This window comes from Stegodyphus dumicola, chromosome 9 (assembly GCF_044657685.1).
Source record: "Stegodyphus dumicola isolate Sdum_Otavi_A_Nest chromosome 9, ASM4465768v1".
Taxonomy (NCBI): domain Eukaryota; kingdom Metazoa; phylum Arthropoda; class Arachnida; order Araneae; family Eresidae; genus Stegodyphus; species Stegodyphus dumicola.
Window position 1 is genome coordinate 33592740 of NC_140776.1, and position 22405 is coordinate 33615144.

Below are 22405 nucleotides of genomic sequence, written 5' to 3' on the forward strand. Positions count from 1 at the left end.
ATTATAATCAAGCAAACAAAAACAAATTAAAGAAATTCGTTTTACTCTCTAACAGTCATACTAATATCCAAATATACCATACGTGGGAGCTTTTCGCATTCAGAACCTAAAACGTATCAGAACGGAAAATTAAATAAATTTAATAATTTAACTTGATTATGCAGAATTCTAAATAACAAAATATTCTTTCTCACAACCACATCACATTAAACGAAGAATTGAAACTGAACCATGCAAGAAATTTTTTGAAAGTATGCTCAGATTTATTAGTACATAATATTCAAATGATAAAATATTTACATGAACAAGCTTTAAAAAGTGTTTATAAATTGTAATCAAAAAACAGGTTTTCAAAAATACAGTTTCAGTACAATGCAAAATACATGTTTGTGTATCTGCTTAAGCACACTGAGCCAAAGTATCAAGTTTTCAGTTTTTAGGCAAATTGCTTTTAAGAATAAAAGTAAAGATGGAAAAGCAGTTTTCCGCATTAGTTTGTTCTCACTGGAATAAAAACTCTATTTCAGGTGTTTCGTGTTCTTGTGTTTTCTTTCATGTGTAACGTAAATACCAGTGATCAGGCAAATAACAGATGTGTTCCAAAAGCACGTGCTTCGTCATATTTGAATGGCCTAACTCAACATATCAACGCGTTTATTATCAATGTAAAACTAAATCTACTTGACTAGATTAATGCTAGTTTTTTCACAAAAAGTAGTAACAGTCATACCTTTATAAATCATTTTACAAATTGAGGTGCATATATAGTGCACCTCAATACACAAATATATAATAGAAAGAGTAACATTTTTTTCCTGCTTCAAAATGCACAGTTGATAGGAATTAGAATTGCATCAGTAAGAGAAATGATTTATACTTTAAAACGCATTCTTTAACTTTCTAATCAAATCCTGTTTAAAACAGTGAAGCGTATTGGATCGGAAAGATGTATAAGTAATCACATTAATTAAATAATTTTAAAATCAAAATTTTTCAATTACACAAGAAGGAGAAGGCGCAATATTACTTTTCTAAACTTTTTTTTTTTTTTTAATTTTCATTTATTTTTTTAGTCCAAAGGGGTAATTTCCCCAAAGGACTATTAATTTCGATTTGGCATTTGGCATTAGTTCACTATAAATATCGGTTCACTTTTCAGATTGTTGACATCAAGTATTAGAGCCTTGCATTATATTTAGAAATTAAATAATGAAGAATCTACATGAATGTATGTATGTATCTCACACTGTGATAAAACAACGATAGTTAGGGCAATCAAAGTTTGAATAACGTGCGTTTCCATGCGAATATGTGCATCTGGAAGCCCAAATTTGGAATTTGGAATTTTGTTTTATTACCTATTTCATATTTTGCAAACCTTTAATGAATTTTTGATTAACAAACTCAACGACTTCAAATTGAGCAATCACAACACTGTACAAAGAACAAGAGCATTTTCATCACCAGCTCACTGTGTATCGGAAATTCTAAAGATATGCTCATTTTAAAATTATTTTGAGATATTTCTGTTAATTGAATTTTATAGTTTAAGTGCGAATAGCATGATATTTAATAAATAAAGGTCATGCACAAAACCTTAAAAACGCCCTTTTGGGGCCAATGTAAAATATGGAAGCTTTCAGATTTTTATATTTTATTTTTTTAAAATATTTTTGTGGCAATTAATTATAATTTCTGCCTCAGCATTCCGAAATCTTTGGAAAATGCCTTTGATCCTGTGAACAGACATGAAAATATCTATGTTGCGAAGTTGTTTTCTTGTTATATTTTTCTGTGTGACAAATTGGTTGGTTACATATAGTCGTGTTTATATCTACACACACACACACACACACAAAAAAAAAAAAAATTGTTTTACTAAAGAAAAGAAAATTTAAGGTGTCTAAGGTCTCTTTAAGGTGCATCAGTATCTCCAACGCTTTTCTTCACAGCGTTATTTTAATTAATATTCATTATGATATTCCTTTTACTGTTTTCAAAATCTACAGAATTTCATTTGTGTATTGTTTGTTATAAACTTATAACATACGCATTTCGTGATTATTTCTCATTTATGTTGTTATAAATGTAAAAAAAAAATGTTTCAGCAAACATTGTTTTATTGTTAATTAATATTAAAAAAAAAACCTGCTGTTTTGTAAGGTAAAAAATAGATACTATGAATTTTTATCCTTTTTATTAAATTTTAAACTTCAGTGATTTCTACATGATTAGAAATGATGTCACAATTCCGATATTATAAAACAACCTTTTTATACATTTGCCAATAAATTATATTACATCAGTCTTTAAGTTGTATACGTTTCATGAGTAATGCGGGTAGTCCAAGATGGATGGCGTCTTTTTCTACATTCCTTATATACTTCCTAATCGTTATATGGCACATGTTTTCTAAACTGAGGCACTGCTTAGACTCATTAATGACATAATTTAAGAGCTGAGTGTTTCTCTCATTTAATTTTCCCAAACTTCTCCACTGTATTAAAGTTGTTTCTCGATCTATGGCCCGTAAATCAGCACCAGAAATTATGAGGAGATCAACTAATCGCTTGCTGCCATTCCTACATGCAAAGTGTAATGCGGTATTCCCAAACACGTCACGGCTGTCGATATCACTTCCGGAAATCAAAAGTTTTCGAACTACAGTTTCAAGATCTCTTTTAATAGCGAAATGTAGAGCTGTCTTACCATCAGAATGAGCAGCATTAACATCACATCCACGTTTTATCAACATGAAACACAAATCCACATATGAGGAATATGAGGAATCGGCAGAATGATTCATTGCAATGTAAGCACTATTTATAGCAAGTATCAGTGGTGTTCCCAATGCATGGTTGCCGAGGTTAATCTGTAAAAGAAATAGAATGTAAAAATTTGCTATAAATTAATGTATTTGAAAAACAAGAGCTACAAAAACACGCAAAAGAGTTAATAAATTATACCGCCTCCTACCCACAATGTCAATAAAGACTTAACTAAGAGAAATCTATAGAAAGCCTAGCTCTACAGAAGAAATGTCCTGTAAAATGCCATCTCTTGAATTATTGCATAAAGTACTGAGGCAACATTTCATATGCTTCCTGTTTATGGGCATGACATTCTAGAAATCCATTTTAATATAATGGCATATATATTTAAAATTTTATTATTAATTTTTATTTACGATTTCCCCTAAGAAATCAAGAGCTAAATCTAAACTGAACTTTTGTAAATTTTTGTTTAGAAAATTGAGAAATTTATGGGAAAATACACCAAGAGAAGTTTTAAGTGTAATGGGAGAAACAAATAGAAATTATTTTTTTTTACCAGTTTTACCAAGAGAAGTTTTTCTTTAACTTCATAATTCTACTCTCTAATTTTATTCCTTTTTCAGGCAATAGAACATTCGACTTGAGGTTTCGAAGTGGCCTAAATTCTTAATATCGTTCATGATCGAATGGAAGAAAATTTTCTCTCTTTTTTATTAATATTCCGTATGAAATATTTTCAGCACTTCAGCCCTCTAAACCTGTTGTTATTTGGACGCATTTGGATTCATTAATTCATTATTCAGAAAATTGGCATGGCTTTTATTAATATCTTTTTTTGTTTTAATTTTGGAAATTTTGATTACATTATCACCATTTAAAAACTGTTTACCAGATTTAATTGCTGTATGGAGAACATAACACAGTAAGTTTATCCAGAAACAATAAAGAAATTATTTTTCTATCATGATAACTCTCAAATACGTAAATTCAAAATATATAATGCGTTCTAAAGATGAAAAAATAAAGCTTTGCATAGTAGAAAACTCAGTCCTCAAAACTACTTTTCGTTTGAGTTAAAATGATAATCATTGGCTACAAGTAGTTACAAAGTTACATAAAACATCTCATCAAGAAGGTTTTCGCTGTCTGCCAGCATGCTATTTACATCTTCAATTTGGAAATTGCATTAACTCTCTAGAAAAATTAAATTTACATTGATGGGGGGTTATTATTAAATCCATTTCCTTAGTCTCATAATATTAGTTGGTAAGGTGTTTGAAATTTGACGAATGTTTGATATACTTCTTTGTTTATGCTAGAGTTAACTGGCTTTCCAAATGATCATAAAAACAGACACTTCATCAAACGTTTAATTTCAAAGAAACTGTATTCTTATCTGTACATAACAGTATGTATATCACAGGAGTGATTGCGACCACATATCTTGAAAAATACTGTACGACCACATTTGATATTGATAAATATACATTTCAAATAATTCAGAATATTGATATGAAATACAGGCATGCATACACACATATCTTCAAACTGTTTTATTTGCAAAGCAAAAATAAATAAATAAATAAATAAATAAAAATAAATAAATAAATAAATAAAAATAAATAAATAAATACTATTAAATTTACTAAAATAATTTAAGTTTTACTATGCTAGTTCAGACTGTTGTTATCTAATTGGATTATTTTTTAAAGACTGTTACTATGTTAAACTTATTATTCCTGGGAGAGGTGTTTTTCATCTAAGCACTGCTGCTTTTATATTTTCTTCCCTAAGCATCTGGATGTGATCTTCAGCATATTTTGATTCAGATAATAACTTTATGAGAAATTGTTAGAAATGAGAATGATTGGTGGAACATAAAGAATTTTAATAAGCTATCCCAAAATGCAATAAATTTTACCTAAAACCTTTAACAATAGTTATCAGAAAGATTTTAGACCAAAATCTTTATAATGCAGTCCTGTGTAATGAGAGTAAAGAAGATTTCAACCTGTGCATTATCTAAGCTATTAATGTTCAAGGATGTTCTTCCTGTATAAGACAAACAGCAAAATAAAGTTTTTGATAAACCACACTTGTGTACGCAGATGTTTGAGAACATCGGCCCTTCCGCCGTGAGAAATCGAAAAATCGCAGAGACAAAAGGTACGCATTGCAAATTTCCTTGCGGAAGTCATAGGAGAAATATCATGTGTGTACGATTTCTGAGAAGTAGATGAGTATTTGACGTTTTTCGCAGACGTAACTAAAACCAAAAGATCGTAATTCATTCATCTGTTTCCCGAAGCCACGTGCACTCACACAAAGCCCATCTTTCAGGGGGTTTCAATCACACCGCTCAGCGCCATGATGAACAAAATAACCTTGATCTTGCTTTGTATTCATTGTCTGATATATGCCAGATGACACGCAGTAACGCCCAATGCTCATTGGAGGACTGGATCACCATGTTTTACATGGTACTTGTTTTGGGACGCATGTACTCTCACTCAAAAGGCAGAACACTGTCATATTTTCTTACTAAAAAAAAATACTTTGTTTTTGTTCCATATGTTATCTAGAGAAACATCAAGAGCTTTCAGATGCCCCAAATCACTTTTTTTGAACAAATAACAAAGGATTAAACCAAGCTATATAAAAAGTGTGAGAAATTTTAAGAATAACAGAAAGTCGGGAGAAATATTTTGTAAATCGGGTTGATAGGTAAACGGCTGACAATCGGCGCTCTCCCGTGCATAATATTACACTAAGTCAAATAAACTAAAGGGAGAATGTTTTAAGGAAATAGATATATTTTTACTTAAAAGACTTCGTGGAGAACTCTTTCTTCTTCTTCTTCTTATTATTATTATTATTTGTCCACTGGCCCAAGAGAGGGCGCTACCAGCTTTCTCCCTCATCTCCACTAGGGAAAACTTCAGGCTGGTTAATCTGTTCTTGGCTGCCGTCGGTGGAGCGAGCGTCACCTCTCTTCCGCTTCGTGATGTCTTAGCTGTTATATGACTTTCATGATTTTTTACCTACGAGGACTTGCTACCTGTAAAAATGCTTATCATTCAAACTGCATTCAATGTGACTGTGTATAAGTGAACGTGTGTTGAAATATATATCTTTTTCTAGTGTTAAATAAAAATGTTAAATCATCGAGCCAAGTTATCGTTTTATCTGCAGCAACCCAAAAACGGCATCCATAGACGAAAGCCATAAACTATTACGAGAAGGAAAATTTTAATTTCGGACTAAATTACTTAATTATTTCTGAATGTTATGAAAAATCACTCCGCGTTTTCAAATTTCCCCTTAACTTTAATGCATATTTTTTATTATAAAAATATGTAAACAATTAAATACCTTAAAATAACTGTCAATTAAGTTAAAAATTTGAACATAAAATTCCCTAATTTAAGAAACATATTTCGATTTTCTGTAAAGAACAAGTATCCATTTTCAAGCTTTTGGCTTAGCCAAAGCATTCAGCCCTATAAAGTGGATTCCCGAAATATGATTTTGCGTAGAGTTAAGTTAGGTGTTAAAGCTTGCAAACACTGTCCTTTAAACGAGATTTATAAAGTAATAACGGCATACATAGACTCAGAGTTGGCAAGACGATACGGTATTTACCTCTCTATTCATTGCCTTTCAGAGGGCTTTGCGACAATCTTTGAAATAACAAATTTCACACGAATAATTTCAACAAACAAATGGCATATGACTCTTTTACATTTACATTTCAAAGTTTGAAATTAATTTACTTAATATGTATACTTTTTCTGAAAAAAAAATTGTATTGATTAGTGACATCAGGATAAAGAGACAGATTTTTTAAAAATGTAATAGTAAATATTTAGCATTTAAAAACTGTAATTTGATTTAGTTACTTACCTTTGCACCATCATCTAAAAGTAGAGATACAACAGGGGTTACGTATTCTGCGTCCTTATGAAATATAGAAATCAATATAGGGATTCGCTTTTTTTCATTTGCGGTCACACTAATGCCTTGCGATAATAGAAACTGCACAACCTTTGGACAATTATACAAACAAGCATTCTTTAAGAGAGCATATCCATTCTCAGCAGGGAGGTCAAGAATTTGCGTGGGCGAATTCTCTATTAGGAACTTTACAATTTCTGAAAAATAATACATACATCAGCATACAGTAAATTCGGAAACAAGAAAATGATTATTTGCATTAGTTACAAATGGAAATAGGATTGATTTATATGACACCTATATAAATACAAGCTGATTATCTCCGAGAATTTATCGCATAAGAAGACCCTTCGCACAAAATATCACTTAGATTTTGATCCTATTTAGTGCACAGGGAAGAATTAGAGTAGTAAAAAATTTAAATAGATAAAAATTACATATAAAAGTTGCGCAGCAAAATTATACATATTTTTTGAAGGAATTCAATGTTCGTATTTCTTGAAGAAATCCATTGCGCTGCCATCTGTTGCCTAATGCTTTCAAATAAATGAATGATTCGAAAATGAGAGGGGGGAAAGAGCTTTCAGAATAAAAAATAATGAGTTAATAAAGTTTTAATAAAACATGTTTTTAGTTATAATTCATAAAATAATTAATGAACTGAAAAAGACAAAACTAAATGATTTATTGAAATGGGAACATTAGCTTAAAAAATTCAATTCACGAAATTCATCTGCAAATTTATATCACGAATAATAAAAGCGTGTGTCTCCTTTAGAAAATTTATGAGTATAATAACTTGTACATTTTATTTAGGCTCCCATGTGTGTAATATTGGTGATATAAAATTGTAGGTGATTTTTGTAAGGAGAATTAATAACATCTCGTTCATTTGTCTTTAAATTGTATGATAAATTATTTTATGATTTTTAGTCATTGATTGTTTTATAATTTTATAGACTTACAAAATAAAGCTTTTTTTTTTCCTGTTATCGTTGTTGTTTCCTTGCTTGTTTAATGACACATGTTATGAATCAAATTGTTCATTTTAATAAACCGATTTTCTTTAAGGAACAACCACTCTTTTATTTTAAATAATTCTATAATTATTTACAACCTTACAATAAAATACATTCATCATTTCTAGTTTTACATCCATATTTAAGTATACTATCTGCCATAAATAAATTTATGTATTTGATCTTAGTTTACCTTTGTTTGTTAATTCGCACTCTTTCAGCTAATGCGTTATTATTAAGCGATCTTTTCCACAGTCAGAATTATGTTACCTATATCACCTTAAGTATAATTATAAAGACCCATAAAAATATAACATTAAACATTATAATAAAAAAAATCCACTCGAATCTAGTCCCGAAATTGGATCTCGAGATTCATTGGAATACTGTTGACTGTTGTGCAAAGATGTTCCTATATAACAGGACAGAACCGCTTGAATGAAAATCTTGTATTTGAGGACAGTATAAATTCTCCAAGATAGCAACTATTCACTGCAGTAAAGTGCAGTGGCTGTGCTAGATCAGAAGACAGCTCACATGAGTACCTCTTGTTAATCTTCAGAATCTTGAGGCTTAATTAAGGGAAATAAAACGTTAGATTCTTTAAAGGAACTGAAATAAAACTGGGGTTGAAATCGTCTTAGATTCAGGTTGAAAATTTGGTCAGTCGTCATCTGCGATATAGGCTGATTGTTCGCTAACAAATAATAATGCATTAACTGTAATACATATATAAATTAAGACTGCAGAATTCCAGTGAAATATCAAAGTGTATAAATTATTAACGTAAACAGAAAGATGTATGTAAATTAAAGGAGAAGCGAAGGTAGTTCTGTGTAAGTAATATGAATGAGATAGTATCATATTAAGGGTAAATTATATTGTTATGTGCGTTCAAGTTCGTAATGGATTAATTGCGCACAGAACCGACGAGAGCTTGATACATTTTATTTTTCCAAAAGAGACACTACTGCTCTGGAACTTCTCACAAATGTACTTATACATCTTTTCTCAGTATTACAGAACATAATGAGTAGTTACCACTTTAAACTACTAAGAATGTTAAACACAAGGCAAGGCAAAACGCATTTAAGGAGAAAAGCTCGCACGGAGGTCTCTCAGTACTGCTAACTCAACTCTGATTTAAAATGAGAAACGTTGCTCTCTCCAGTTTTTATATAGTTTTCCCCAGATCATTGAGACATTTCCAGTATCCTCAATTTCTGGAAGGCATATGCAGTTGCAGTAACATAGAGGGCTGAATACTGTTACAGTTATAATATACAGGAATGAGATCAATTAGAATTACACAGAGATCGGAATAAAATGTCACCAAATGGACACCAAGTTTGTCGCCTAAACTATCGTCAACTTAGCGGTATCTCACCAGTTTTGCAAAAAAGCCATTTAGTTCAATGTTAAATGGACTTGTCCTTATAACTTTTCTTTCCGATGGAGCTTCGAATTCTTCATACTTTTCATGTACTAGCATTATATAAAATTCGACCCAATATTAAGATTCATTTATAATTGAATAAGCATAAGCACGTATTAGCAGAAGTTGCACAGCGTTATTAAGATGAACGAACTTTTTTATTTTTCTTTAGTGTGACCAGTTCCCTGTAAATATTCATCTGTCTGTTTCCATTTCCTACCAGTGTAAAAAATCTCAAACTGATCAGTAAAATTATAGAAGCTGAAATCCAGAATTACTTTATGGAATCTGTACAGAACTGACGTGAAGACCCAAAAACGCAAATTCAGAAGTTCCAAAACGGATGAAAATAAGAAACAAAAAAGATCGAAAAACCGAAAGACTTGAAAGAAAAGAAAATCGAAAGATCTTGCAATCGACGCCGGAAGTTTCCTCGTAAATGCAAAACCAATAATATGGTATCTATTAAATAAAGCCTGTGAGGGCCAGGTATAAAGCTAAAATCCAAGTTTTTATTTCATACAAATAGCACTTCAGGCACAATAGAGTAGGTAGAAAGCCTACCCCGGTGACGAAGGGTCTGGGTTTGGATCCAGGAGAAGGCACGGCTGTAAGTGTCCATGCCTTCAAAGGAGGTAACACTGGCCCACATATTAGGTGTTTTTATTACCAACGAATAAGGCGAGAACAGATATAATAAACTGTATAATTTTTAGCATAAATATAAGTACTTAGAATACGTTAATACTGTGCATTAAAACTGATACATATATCCATTAGAAGTATGATGTTTTAATTCAGCATTTGGGAGAAAACCTGAAATGATTGAAATAGAAAAATGCCATAATTAACGAGAGCCAAAATAGTGTTAGGGAATCTACTAATGATCTACCAGGTATTCCGTTTCAGTGAAACATTTTGGAATGGTGACACATGACCAGCTTCGATGTCGCGGTAATTGATATTAACACACATTTATCCCTTTTTGAGCACCAAATCAAGTCTATAGCTTTATCGGAAGCTAAATGTTTGAGCCAACTTATGCCTTTGTACCAATGGAAGTAGGACAAATCATAATTTGCGAAACGACAAGAGAAACACAAATATACGCTCAAATTAAATAGGTGTTGTTGGGTCCTTGCCATTTAAACCCAGAAGTCGTAGAGACAACAATCTGCAAATCATAGAAAGAAGACGAAGGAAACATTTTATGGTAAGATTTTATGTATAAATTGCAGACTTATATTGATGAAAGGGTCAGTTAAAGATCAGTTAAAGGAGTTAATTAGCCAAAGTTAGAATAACATATTTTCAATTCTTGCCTCAAGGTTATTAAGCAGGAGCACGTTCTCCTCTGGAAAGGTGTTAAGACACCCGGGTACCTAGGCGAACCGTACCCTAATCGAAACCTACAAAGTTACGAAACACTATTTTAGTTAAGATTGGTAATAATGAAATTGTACATATAGAAAAAATCTATACAATATTTCTTTTTTGTTGTTCCTTTTAGACTTGAATTTATTGTGTTACAATTATTAAGTTCCAACACATGTTGTCGGTGTTAAAGACACCAAGTACATGCCTTTATGTTCATATTTGAGAATAATAATGGGTTATTTACACCTTTCATCTGTGCTGGTATTATTTCACGCCTGTGCAAGAAGTCGCCAGGGTCTTTAGTAGGATCTAGTAGAGTTTATGTGGCCAAAGAGAGTAAGATCCTATAAAGCAATAAATATTAATGTGTGTGTATTGAGATCACGGCACAGCACACTAGGGCTATCTGACTAAGGGGGGATGTCTTCGTGGAGGACTTTCTAAGGGAAACTGGATCGTATACACGTTACACATGGTGAAAACCACGAATACGCCCATGCAGCCAGCCCTTTCGCAATAAAAATTAATGAATTCGAACCCTAAGACGAATGTTTGCAAAAAATAAATACGCAAATAAAAATGTATTTGGGGATAAATCGCCAAATAAGTATCGCCTCAGCGCAGAGCATGAGGGGAAAATGCGTGCTTTTGTAGACACCGTCGTCCAAAACATTTTAAGTGGAAGTGGCCGTTCCTACATTTCACTTGAAGAAGCCACCGTTCGACGGGATCTGAACGCTTGTCGATTTTCCACAATTTAGAGAATTTTCTGCTTCTGTTTTCGTGTATTCTATCTATGAAAAACACATGCAGTGTTTAAAGTTATTAATGACTCTCTGATTATATATTAATTATCTGATTAGTTAAAGACTAGATAAAGAAAGATGCATCATTTACATATTTATCAACCTCATTATAATTTGCTATATATCTTCGGTTTCTCAACTCGTACTTCCCAATGGAGACACTTTTCTTAACTAACATATAAATAAATACAGTACTTACACAGACTGATAATAAGATCAAGTAAATTGCAAATTTCCTATTGTTTTGCGTAATAATAACAATTGTATGTCAGTTCAGAAACTGCATTAATAATTCATTGGCTACAATCTAAATTAATCATTCGGTACATTAATTACTCTTCCAATGTACAAGTTATTTCACTTTAAAAATGACCAAAAAAGTTAAAATATTTTTAATATTACCTAAAGATGCATATTGGGAAGCAATATTCAGGGCTGTTCTTCCTTTTGTTTCTGTGCTCGTAATATCGGCTCCCTGTTCTACAAGTAATGTGATTAACTCATAATCTGAAATGTAAGCTGCTAGATGAAGAAGCACATTGCATAAGAGGTCATCATAATTTGGTATAAAATAGCGATGATCGAAGTTTCCTGAAAATAAAATTTTTATAAATTTTAACTTATAGTAGGAATTCATGTATGATTTATTAGAAATATCTTAAAAGAGTTCTCATAAAAGTACCGTATATAATAATTACTAAAATCTATGAATGACAGTTTTACATAAATATTGTATTACAAAGGCTAATTAAGACCGGTGGCGCAATGGCATCACAGGCCCGGTATTCGATTCCCGGACGGGTCAAGATTGACTAAAATTTTTATCCCTTGAGTGTGTCGATAAAATTAGAACCAAGTTTGCAGCAGATTTCGGGGCTCTGCAGGCCTTGGCTCGCTAGGGCTGTTGATCCACTGGGTTTAGTTTAGTAGAAAGACCAATTTCATGACTTTGTTATAATAGACGAATATTAATAAGGGCAATTTATTGAAAGTATGCAATATTCTTTAGCGCAAATAAAATCTTTGGTTTGAAATTATAGCAAAAGAGCTAAAAGTTATTTTTACCTCACAAATGGATACTGGAACCAACTTGAAAGGCAGAATTCTTAATTTTATATCTATTGCTGCGTTATTTTCTTCCTTTACGTTCGTACAGGTTCGTAGATTTGGAGTGAATAATGACGACACTTGATGAAGTATCGAAACGCACTTTATTTAGCCATATTAATCAGGACAGCTCCAAAGTCACGTTTTACAGTCGTCGAAGACCTACTATAAACACGCTGGAACAATCAGCGACAAAGCCTTCAGGCTATCACCGTGAAAACAGCTTCACAGCAAAGAGCCAGAGTACAGCTTCCGACTCTGCTTGGTCGTTCTCGGAACTCCACGTACTCTCGACACTCTCCAAGCTACAACTCGCGATGCACTCGACGACACACAGAGCGCAGTTCCCGACTCATTGGTTCAGTCATTCCCGAAGCTCAACACTCTCTCTCGACGATGAACTAAGGGACTCTTTCAGTGCCCTCGACGACCCACTCGGCACTCGCTGACCGACTGTCAACTCGATTTACTCCGCACGGACTAACTAACTCGAGACTCTAACTATCTCGCACTCACTCTCCGCATACCAGCAGGGTTTACCTAGTTTTTGGCTTGTGTTCGAGAACATTTTGGACGAAACCGGTAAGAATTCGTTATAAGGTTCTCCATCCGTTTCTGGCATATCGCCAATTTTGTGGACAAATGGCAATTTCTTGCCAAATGTGGCAACATGCATTCCCTTGCCATTTTATGGCAACCCTAAACCTGCTTTTCAGGGAAGCTATCCTACCGCGCAATTTCGTAACACTATTATTGCTAACACAAAATCAACTCATGGAATATTTTTGTAAAATTTTGACTGTCATCGGTTTCTTATGATCAGAAATATTTCTTCATTACATCATGTACAAAGGTTAATTTTTTTTTAATTTATAAAGAATATAGATAAAATTATTTGGCTTTATAAGGGAATTTATTCCATGTCAGAGACATTCTTTTAAACCCAAACGGGCTATTATTTCCAAAATGCAATTCTGCATGTTTTACTTTTCATTCGAATCCGTTGCTATTCGGATAAATTCAAGATATTCATCATTGAAAGTTAATCTGTCAGTTAATAATGAACAAAGTAATCAATTTAAAAGTGATAGATGCAGTTCTTAAGAACTGTTTTTTTTTTTTTTTTTTTTTTTTTTTTTTACTTTTGAATCTAATGAGTTAAGTAAACATGCGTTTACTTCATGACACATTTAATATAAAATATTAAATACTTGTATAGAATTATATTATAATTTTTCACATTTCTAATATAATTTTCCCATTATTTCATTACATCATTTTGCTTTCTAATCTTTTGCCATTTTGAAAGGTTTTTGATATTATTTTTTCATACTTAATCTGTCTGTTATTAAGAAAGAAAGTAAAGATTGTAAAGATATTCCATCAAAAATTATTTGACGCAGTTCGTAAAAAGATTATTTGATTTCTTTTCAGTCTGAATTGATTTAAAAAAACGAATTGAGTTGATGATATACCTAGTTAAAAATATTAAACATATTTCGAGATTTGTATTACAATTTTTTTTTTTTTTTTTTTTTTTTTTTTTTTTTTTTTTTTTTATCTTTTAAACATACTGAACACATATAATGTTCAAATGTCAATCGACATTCATCTAGTATCCTCTAAAATCTTTCTCCGTTCTACATGAGTCATGTTTATGGGTAACCTGTGTTGATACACAATATTAAACATTAAACTTAAATTTCAGACTGCAGTTTAAACGTGAATTCTTTCTGTAATAAATACTGAAATATATTTCTTCATAAAAATGATCCTAATTTATATAACTCTTTAATATGAAATATGAATAAATTAAAAAAGAAGTATTATCTCATGCACAAACATACAAATCTTAGAAAAAAAAAAAAAAAAAAAAGCAGGAGGGACAAATCATATTATAAGATTTTAATGCAAAGAAATTTTTATTTCAGGCCTAAAGGAAAACAAGTTTAAGAATAGAATTTTAAAAATACACTTAAATATATTAAAGGGATATACAAAAAATTAATTAATGAAGAAAGGAATTCAAATTCTGATTCCATCATTTCAATATTTTAACAAAATTTGGCAAAAAAATATTTTAGCAAAATTTCAATTTTTTTTAATATTTTTTCAGACTGATTTAAATGCATCAATGTACTTCAATAATAACATTGATAAACACTAGACATAAAACATTGGTTTATCTCCAAAATGTTAAAAGTATGTCTGTCAAGAGTTGATAAGCGTGATCCAGGTGAACTGAAATTGCAAAAATCGGTACTTATTTAAAGAACGCTTCTGCTGCATAGATATCAAGATAGGATTAGAAAGAAACTAATCGTACTAAAATTTTGTGTTATTAATCCATATCAACAAATGTAATTTCAACAAATGTAAATTCAATTTTAATAGTCCTTTAGTAATTTAAAAGTATCGTAAAATGCATGTGCAAATAGACGAACATTACCTGGTACAGTAGCATTCACTTGCAGAAACAGATCCCTGGCAGATAGTCGAGAAGAACTATCCGTTACCGAAGCGAAGATGTAATGTGCATGGCAACCTTGTCTTAAAATGCCTTTAATAGCTTCCGTATCATGCTTCGCGAAAGCTTTCGTCACAGCGTCGACAATATTTTGTACATCCTGCAAAGGAATGAAGTTTTTCTATTTATATTAACAGCAAAATATATATATATATTTTTAAAGCAAAGTGGAGGAAAAGAAGAAATGATTAACATTACTAACTCTAAGAAAGGACAAACCTTATCTTACTTTTTGTTATTCTTCACATTGCAAGTTACTTTTAGTACGCTTTGATTTAAATAAAAAATTTCCGACATAGCTGTGAATATACCAGTCATAAGAATTTATTTAATTACCTAATCTTATTTTATTTTTAATAACCCATTTGAAGTCAAAAATTAAAATTTTTTACATTTCCCATATGCGCGGACAAGTGTTAGGGCAATCATATCGCTCTTCTGGAAAAAGGGTTATTTATTGCGCATGAGCTTAATATTCCTCTTACATTATTTCTTGTTAGTCTCAGTTACAAACCTCGGGTGCGAATGCGATTTCATACCATTGTAGTTAACTAAATTTCAAAGTATGTTACGGATCTGCTGAGATCGCACCATGTAGTAGCTACATAAGAGCTTTTGGACTTAGAAAATAATTAAAAATATGTGACTGTAATACCACCATAGATAGCTGCTGCTCTGAATAATTCAAATTTTATTGCTGGAATATTATTAAATTTATTTTTTATTGGAATTTATATGCTTTGCACGATTGAAAGAGAAGAGAAAATAACACACACAAAAACAAAACAAAACTAAAAAAAAACCCGTCAGCACTGTAAGCAATTAAAAACAGGTTTTCAACATCTGTAAAACCTGTCATGGAATTTTGCAGGAATTGAAATTTCTTTAATAAAAGGCTTAATTATGTTGTTCCCTAATAAAACTAAGGTGCAGAAAATGAAATTCTGAGCAGAAATAATAATAATAATAATAATAAATATAAATAAAAAAAAAATTCAAAATGCAATCTTAAGTACGACTTAGTTAAAAACTCTTCGTTTATAAAAAATAAAAATTTTAAATGTTTTTGTTAGAGAAGTAAAAAAAAATTGAAAGAACCGTTCCGCAGATTTCCTTTTTTCTTGCGAGTATTAATTTAGAAAAGTTTTAATCGTAATGAACAATAATAATGAATAATAAATATCGTAATGAACAATTAACAGATGCTGCAATTCAGTTTACAATGTAGCACCTGTTTTAATTTACCATTAATGTTTATAAATGTTACAAAAATTTTTAAATATAATGTAAAGTTTCGTAATAAAGAAATGGCAAGAAAATGTAACTACAGGATTATTAATTGAAATAAACAGAAAATATATTAGCCAGAAGTAAATATATAGGCATCCTGAAAATGCGCATGAATGAAAAACTAAACGAATTAAATGAATGACTGAACTAAATTAAATGAATTATCAAAATCTTAAAATATACCAAAAGATTCCATCTCTATGATCAATAAAACTAAATCACAGGAAAAACTGGCAAGCATCTTGTAAATAATCAAAAAATATAAGTATTAAATATATAGACTAAAGTGAATTTGAAGCGATGTAAAATATTTAAGATTTTAGAGAACCGCACAAATCATAATGTTTTACCATTTATGGTTGAGAAGAGGCTTTTCAAGAAGAGTCGTCTTCGCGTCTTATTGCACGTGTTACACTGATGAACGCGAAATCCGACAAGCTTATTAAGACCAGACCCATTCTTCTACTGTTTGCTGTCATTGGATGACAAATATCATTGTCGGTCATACATGGAATCAAAGAATATGAATGGGAGAAGTCCGTTCACATTCGGGGGGCAGGAAGCGGTATGTATGGAGTGGTTTTACAGTATCAGGTCGTTGAGATTGCTCCAAAGCTGCTACTAAAGCTGGTTTTCGATTTTGGCTGTCCCTGTAAGCCTAAAGCTGCGCTTGCGTGGCCACGTGCTCTGAACTTCACACTGAACTGCATCTTGGAATGCTAATTTATTTGAACAGCATTTTTAATGATAAACTACATATGGTATTTATGATTTCTGGACTGCAATTATTTTAATTATTTTGGACTTGATTAAAATTTGTTTGAGTAATTTTCGCGAAGTCCTGCCAAACAGCCCGATTGCTGGTTAGGATACTTTAAGTACGATTTTGCGCTGCGAGTGCAAATTAATTAAATTCCTTGATTTTTAATTTAATTTAACTTAATGATTTAACCTTTTTTGGATTTTGGGTGTCATGCCCACACAATTACCCCCCCCCCCAGTTCTCGCTTCAGGCGATTGTCAGGGGCCCTGTGTACTACCCGCCTATAGAGAAGTCTATCGGGCCAGACTCTGCTCCGGGGTTTAGAACTCCAACCTTGTTGGGCGCTGGATTTCTTTGCTGCTGAGCGTGACCATGGAGAGGCTTATCGAAATATATAATGCACAGATACATGAGCTAGAACTGATATATGCTACGAAGGGTTAATTATCTGACATAGAAAATAAATTTTATGCTTTCCTGCACAGCTCTTTATATATAGTTAACGCTTTAATAAATAAAAATGCATGTAATGCAAACACAAATCAGGATGCTATTACACACGTCGAGTCATACAAACACTAGCTTACAGGATAATGACAGGGTTAGGAACCCCTCAGTCTGACTTATGAGGAAACAGACAGTGCTGTGGAAAGACAACACTTCAGAAGAAGATGAACCGAAACTCCGTCCCGGCGATCGAACAGTAAGCAAAAAAATTTCAGATCAGATGCTAAAAAAAATAAAACTTACCACGCATACCTAAATCATTTCACCGGCCGTTACGACTAGTCAAGATAACAATTCTGACAGAAATACCAATGAACAGAATAGTAATGAACATACTCAAACCACTCAACCTCTTAATGAAATCATGGACACAAAATACTGCTGATGAGGAGCAGTACACTCAAAATCCAGATGACTCACAACCTAATAAACAAAATTCTAAACTATCTGCGATAGTCTTAAATGAGACTAAATACATCTGGTTTAAAACGGAGGAAACGTTTCACCAACACAAGTTTGAATTTATGGGAATTAAACTACGAGAGGGTGTCAAAGTAATCGCCACAAATCCCGACAGCTCTCGTGGAATAGTCAAAATATTAAATAACTTAGAAATTGAGCATCATTCATGTGTCTTTCTATAGGACAAAAACTTAAAAGTTGTAATAAATGGACTTCTTCTCTTTACAAAATTAGAAGAAATAAAATCAGATTTAGAAAGTAGAAACTACACAATTTTAGACTTAAAATAGATGTCTAGGCGGAGAGGTGAGGAAATGCAGAAACTCCCCTTTCTTGATGCCACCCTGCCTTAGACTAAGGCTTCAAAGCAAATTTATTATGAACGACACATCGGAGACTTAATCGTCCAGATAGTTGAGTACAAGAGAAGACAAGGCCCATTACAGTGCTGTCAGGTCTTCGATCATACGCAGTCGTTCTGCAATTATCGACCTAAATGTGTTAGATGTAACGAACCTAATTATATCAGCGAATGACTTGACAGAAATAATCTTGAAAATCCTCTTTGCTGTGTCAACTGTGGTGAGTCTCATACTTCAAGCTTTAAAGGGTGAAAAGACGGAGAAACCTAAATCTTTCTCAAATGAAATTATCGAGGGTAATTACCTACGCTCAAACAATTTCGACGAATATTTATTCTGAAACCATTAATGAAACCAAGAAAATGTTTTCGGGCTAGGCTGAACTTGTCACAATTTTAAAATGTGCTGTTTTCTTCAATTATCTCAACAAGTTAAAAATTTAAATAAAAATTATCCTGAAACGTCTACTTCAACGGCAGTTAATAATGGATCAGAATAAAATTAAAAGGAGCGGCCATTGAAATCCTGATATCAATGGCAAACAGTGTGCTTAACGAAATAAAGAAATCACACAACTTTTTATTTGTGTATGATACCGACACCGCTTAAACACTGAGACTTTTGCAAGATCGTGGTTTAGTTTAAAGATAGCAAGTTATAAGTGCTTCCTTTGCTATAAGTCTGAGTCATCGCGGTGGGGGTGCTGCTATCTACATAAAAAATGCACTACAATTTCGTCTCATTGCAGGAGACCATAGAAATGGACTTGAAAACACTTCAGAAGTTCATATTTTGTTACCTATGTAAGGAGTGTTTTTTTTTTTTTTTTCACCGCATTATATAACCCTCCCCGAAATCCACTTGACGAAAATTTTCTTCCTGAGTTATTTTCCAGTGACAAGCATGTAATTTTAGCAGGCGACTTGAACGCCAAAACTACTGAATGGGGCTGCCGAAAACCGAACAGTAATGGTGAGACCCTTCTTCAATTCATCAATAATCACCCAATTTATTTCTACGCGCCCTCACAATATACGTATTTTATTCTTGATATTCTCCTCTCCACCAGCTCTATACCAACGTATCTCGATGTGAAAGTGGAAGTAACTTCTCATCATTTACTGGTCATTGCCACATTAGAAACTAATAAGTTTGATGATGATAAATGTAAATATTGCACAGATTGGAACATTTATAATGAGTTTTTAATGCCATACTTGGCAGTTTTCAGATAACCGGCCCTTGGCGATTTGTTGACATCTCGGAAGAGTGAGTATGCACCAGATTATGGTAACCCTGACAAGCGTTACAAACCTGCAACCCACTCAGGGAATTTTCCTGAAGGACGAAAAGGGATATTTTCTGTTTACATAGATTTAGGAAACGTTACGGCAAGACAAAATAGAAGTTGGAAAATCGCAAATCATAATTAGTTCATATTTTCGCAAATCGTTATCGGGTGTTAATCATAATTAGTTCATATTTTCGCAAATCGTTATTAACACCCGATAACGCTGTATTCCCGATGATGCTAAAAATAAAGCTCTATTCTGTTTACGGAACGTTAACGGTAAGACAAAATGAAAGTTGGAAAATCGCAAGCAAATAAAGCTCTATTCTATTTATTCTACGTTTCCTAGTCTAATTATTTATACCTTTTGTAAAATAAGCTAGTTGCATGACCCCCCCCAAAAAAAAATCGCAAATAATAATTAGTTCATATTTTCGTAAATCGTTATCGGGAGTTAATTGCAATTGAAAAAATAAAGCTCTATTATATTTATTTCTACCTTTTGTAAAATAAAATTGCTACCTCAAATGCTAAATTTATGTAGAGAAGAAGAACCAGAAAGGTAAAATACAACTTTTTATTTAAGCTCAATGCTCCTAAAATATATTAGAATATTAAAGTGGCCACCATAACAAAATAAGCTGATTGAATTGCCAATTTTGTAACATGTAACTTTTAAATATTGCAAGGCTCTGTCTGCTTTAATAAGGCTGCTTATTTTATTTCACACATTTATACCTGTAGTTAATTTGTGTTTGAAATTGTGAATAATTCATAAAATGCTGGTGAACAAAACCTGTGTCTATACATAAGAATTAGATTTAATAAAATAAGTAGCATCAAAGTCTAATAATTTACGCTAATTGCTCTAAAAACTCCATACTTTTCTTCAAAATAGCACTTGAGTTATTAATTGTGTTAACAATGCAGTTGTTCTACATTTTTATGCACAGTGCTGTTACTTTCATTCTTTGGTTCAAAAAAGTGAATGGAATTATACATTCTGAAAATTAGTTCACAGCAATAATTAATCTTTTACTCGTATACAATTAAATTTTCATAATTTAAATTTAAATTAGCTTTATGCGAAAGAGAAAATTTGATAAATTCTTATGAAATGTATAATATTTTTAAACAAGTGCATTTTTAGCCACTGGTTCTTTTTAAGTATTCTTCTGTTATCAGGACAAGATTCAGAATTATGTATATATGCATGTATGGATGAATGGATGGATGGATGTAAGTGCATACATGCATATATATATATACATATACACATGCATACATATGTACATTTCTGAAAATGATCCCAATAACAAAACAGTAATAATTAAATAACATCCTGACTACTGGGAATCTGAGGTCAGAACTTTCATTAATTGCACCTATCACATAACTTCAGAGATATAACTGTATTATATTTTAGTACTTAAATATTAGCTTGTTAAAGTTAAAAAGTAGCAAAGCTGAAGAATGCAAATGTGATATATTTCTTAACAATCATGTACAGTAATCGCTCTTTAATAATGGTTTTGATTATCTGCAGAATAAAGAAAACTAAAAAAGGTTATGAAAATTTGTTGAAAAACGTTTGTTGAATTGAGATTTGCCAAAGGATAAAGATTTATTTGCTTATAAATTATTTCTACATATAACTGAAATTTTATGATATGTGCTTGCTGGCTTCAGTTGTAAATAGTACTGTTATTATGACAGTTTAACTCTGGATATTTGCACCATGTTACCTCAAATTGGAACTATAGGATAAAGCATAGTAAAAAAAATGTTGGGAGGTCATAAATAAAATAATCGCAGAAATTTACTCCAGCCATTATTATTGTGAATGAATAGAACAGCAGCTAGCAAATTTATTATAATTCACAATTAATGTTCAAATTGTCATTATTGAGAATAATGTTCATTTTTGTCAAAGAGAAGGTGGACAGTGTTGAGCCGGACAGTTTTTACGATAGAAATATTAACTGAAATGCAAAAGAACAACAAAATTATAAATTTAACCTCATTAATATTTTTATTCATTTCAGTTTTATCATTAAACATGTTTATTGCTTCCGTATCATGCCAAATAGACTGGCTACATGGACGCTTTCATAATTTTCTCTATGTATGATATGAATTTATGCTTTCAAAAAGCTAACCTAGTATTATCAGTCACTTCGTAATTAAAATGCATTCAAAAAGCTAACCTAGCATTATAAGTCACTTTAAAGTCCCAGTACTCGGTTAATTTAGCATTTGTAGCATCAGTGTTTTTATACTATACTACGAGTGTTATTAATATTTTAATTTAGTGCTACATTTTAATAACTTTAACATTTATTTTGTTCAATAAATAAATGAACTAAAAATATTAATTAATTTATTACAATTCTATTTTGTAATTATTATGCAAATTGTTTCATGTTTATAATTTTTAACGCTTCCAACTGATTTAGTGAGCAGAAACAGCAGACTAGTATATATGGAGGAGCTGTCAGCTAAGTAATGCAACAAAATTATTCATCCTGCTGTCAGCATCATTCTAGTAGTGTCATTAAGCTGTAATCACCCAAGGTCAACAACTCGAGGGCAAATGGCTGAACCTAGCAAACCAAACAACATTCTAAAAAGAAACATTAAACAAAATAAAAGCTTAATACCTAAATCTTGATAAATCAGACAATTAAGCCATAAAACCTGCATACCAATTTTTCAGTTGCTAGATGGCGAT

The 22405-nt window shown here is 31.8% G+C and overlaps 1 protein-coding gene across 1 annotated transcript; it reads right to left on the reverse strand.

Annotated features, from left to right (window-relative positions):
- Positions 1 to 2199: 2199 nt before the first annotated feature.
- LOC118194251 (uncharacterized) lies at positions 2200 to 21506 on the reverse strand. Its single transcript, XM_035365469.2, has 5 exons — positions 21498 to 21506; positions 14922 to 15099; positions 11768 to 11956; positions 6678 to 6925; positions 2200 to 2872 (listed from the first exon to the last, which is right to left on the reverse strand). Exons 1-5 carry the CDS (start codon positions 21504 to 21506, stop codon positions 2303 to 2305), a joined length of 1194 nt encoding a protein of 397 aa, XP_035221360.1. The 3' UTR covers positions 2200 to 2302.
- Between the last annotated feature and the right edge of the window lie 899 nt (positions 21507 to 22405).

Excerpts from the sequence above, each read along its gene's own strand:
- LOC118194251 (XM_035365469.2), bottom strand. Across the intron at positions 6,926-11,767 it reads TTCCCAATATGCATCTTTAG|AAATTGTAAAGTTCCTAATA; the intron begins GTAATATTAAAA and ends ATTATTTTTCAG. Across the intron at positions 2,873-6,677 it reads TTTTAGATGATGGTGCAAAG|ATTAACCTCGGCAACCATGC; the intron begins GTAAGTAACTAA and ends TTTCTTTTACAG.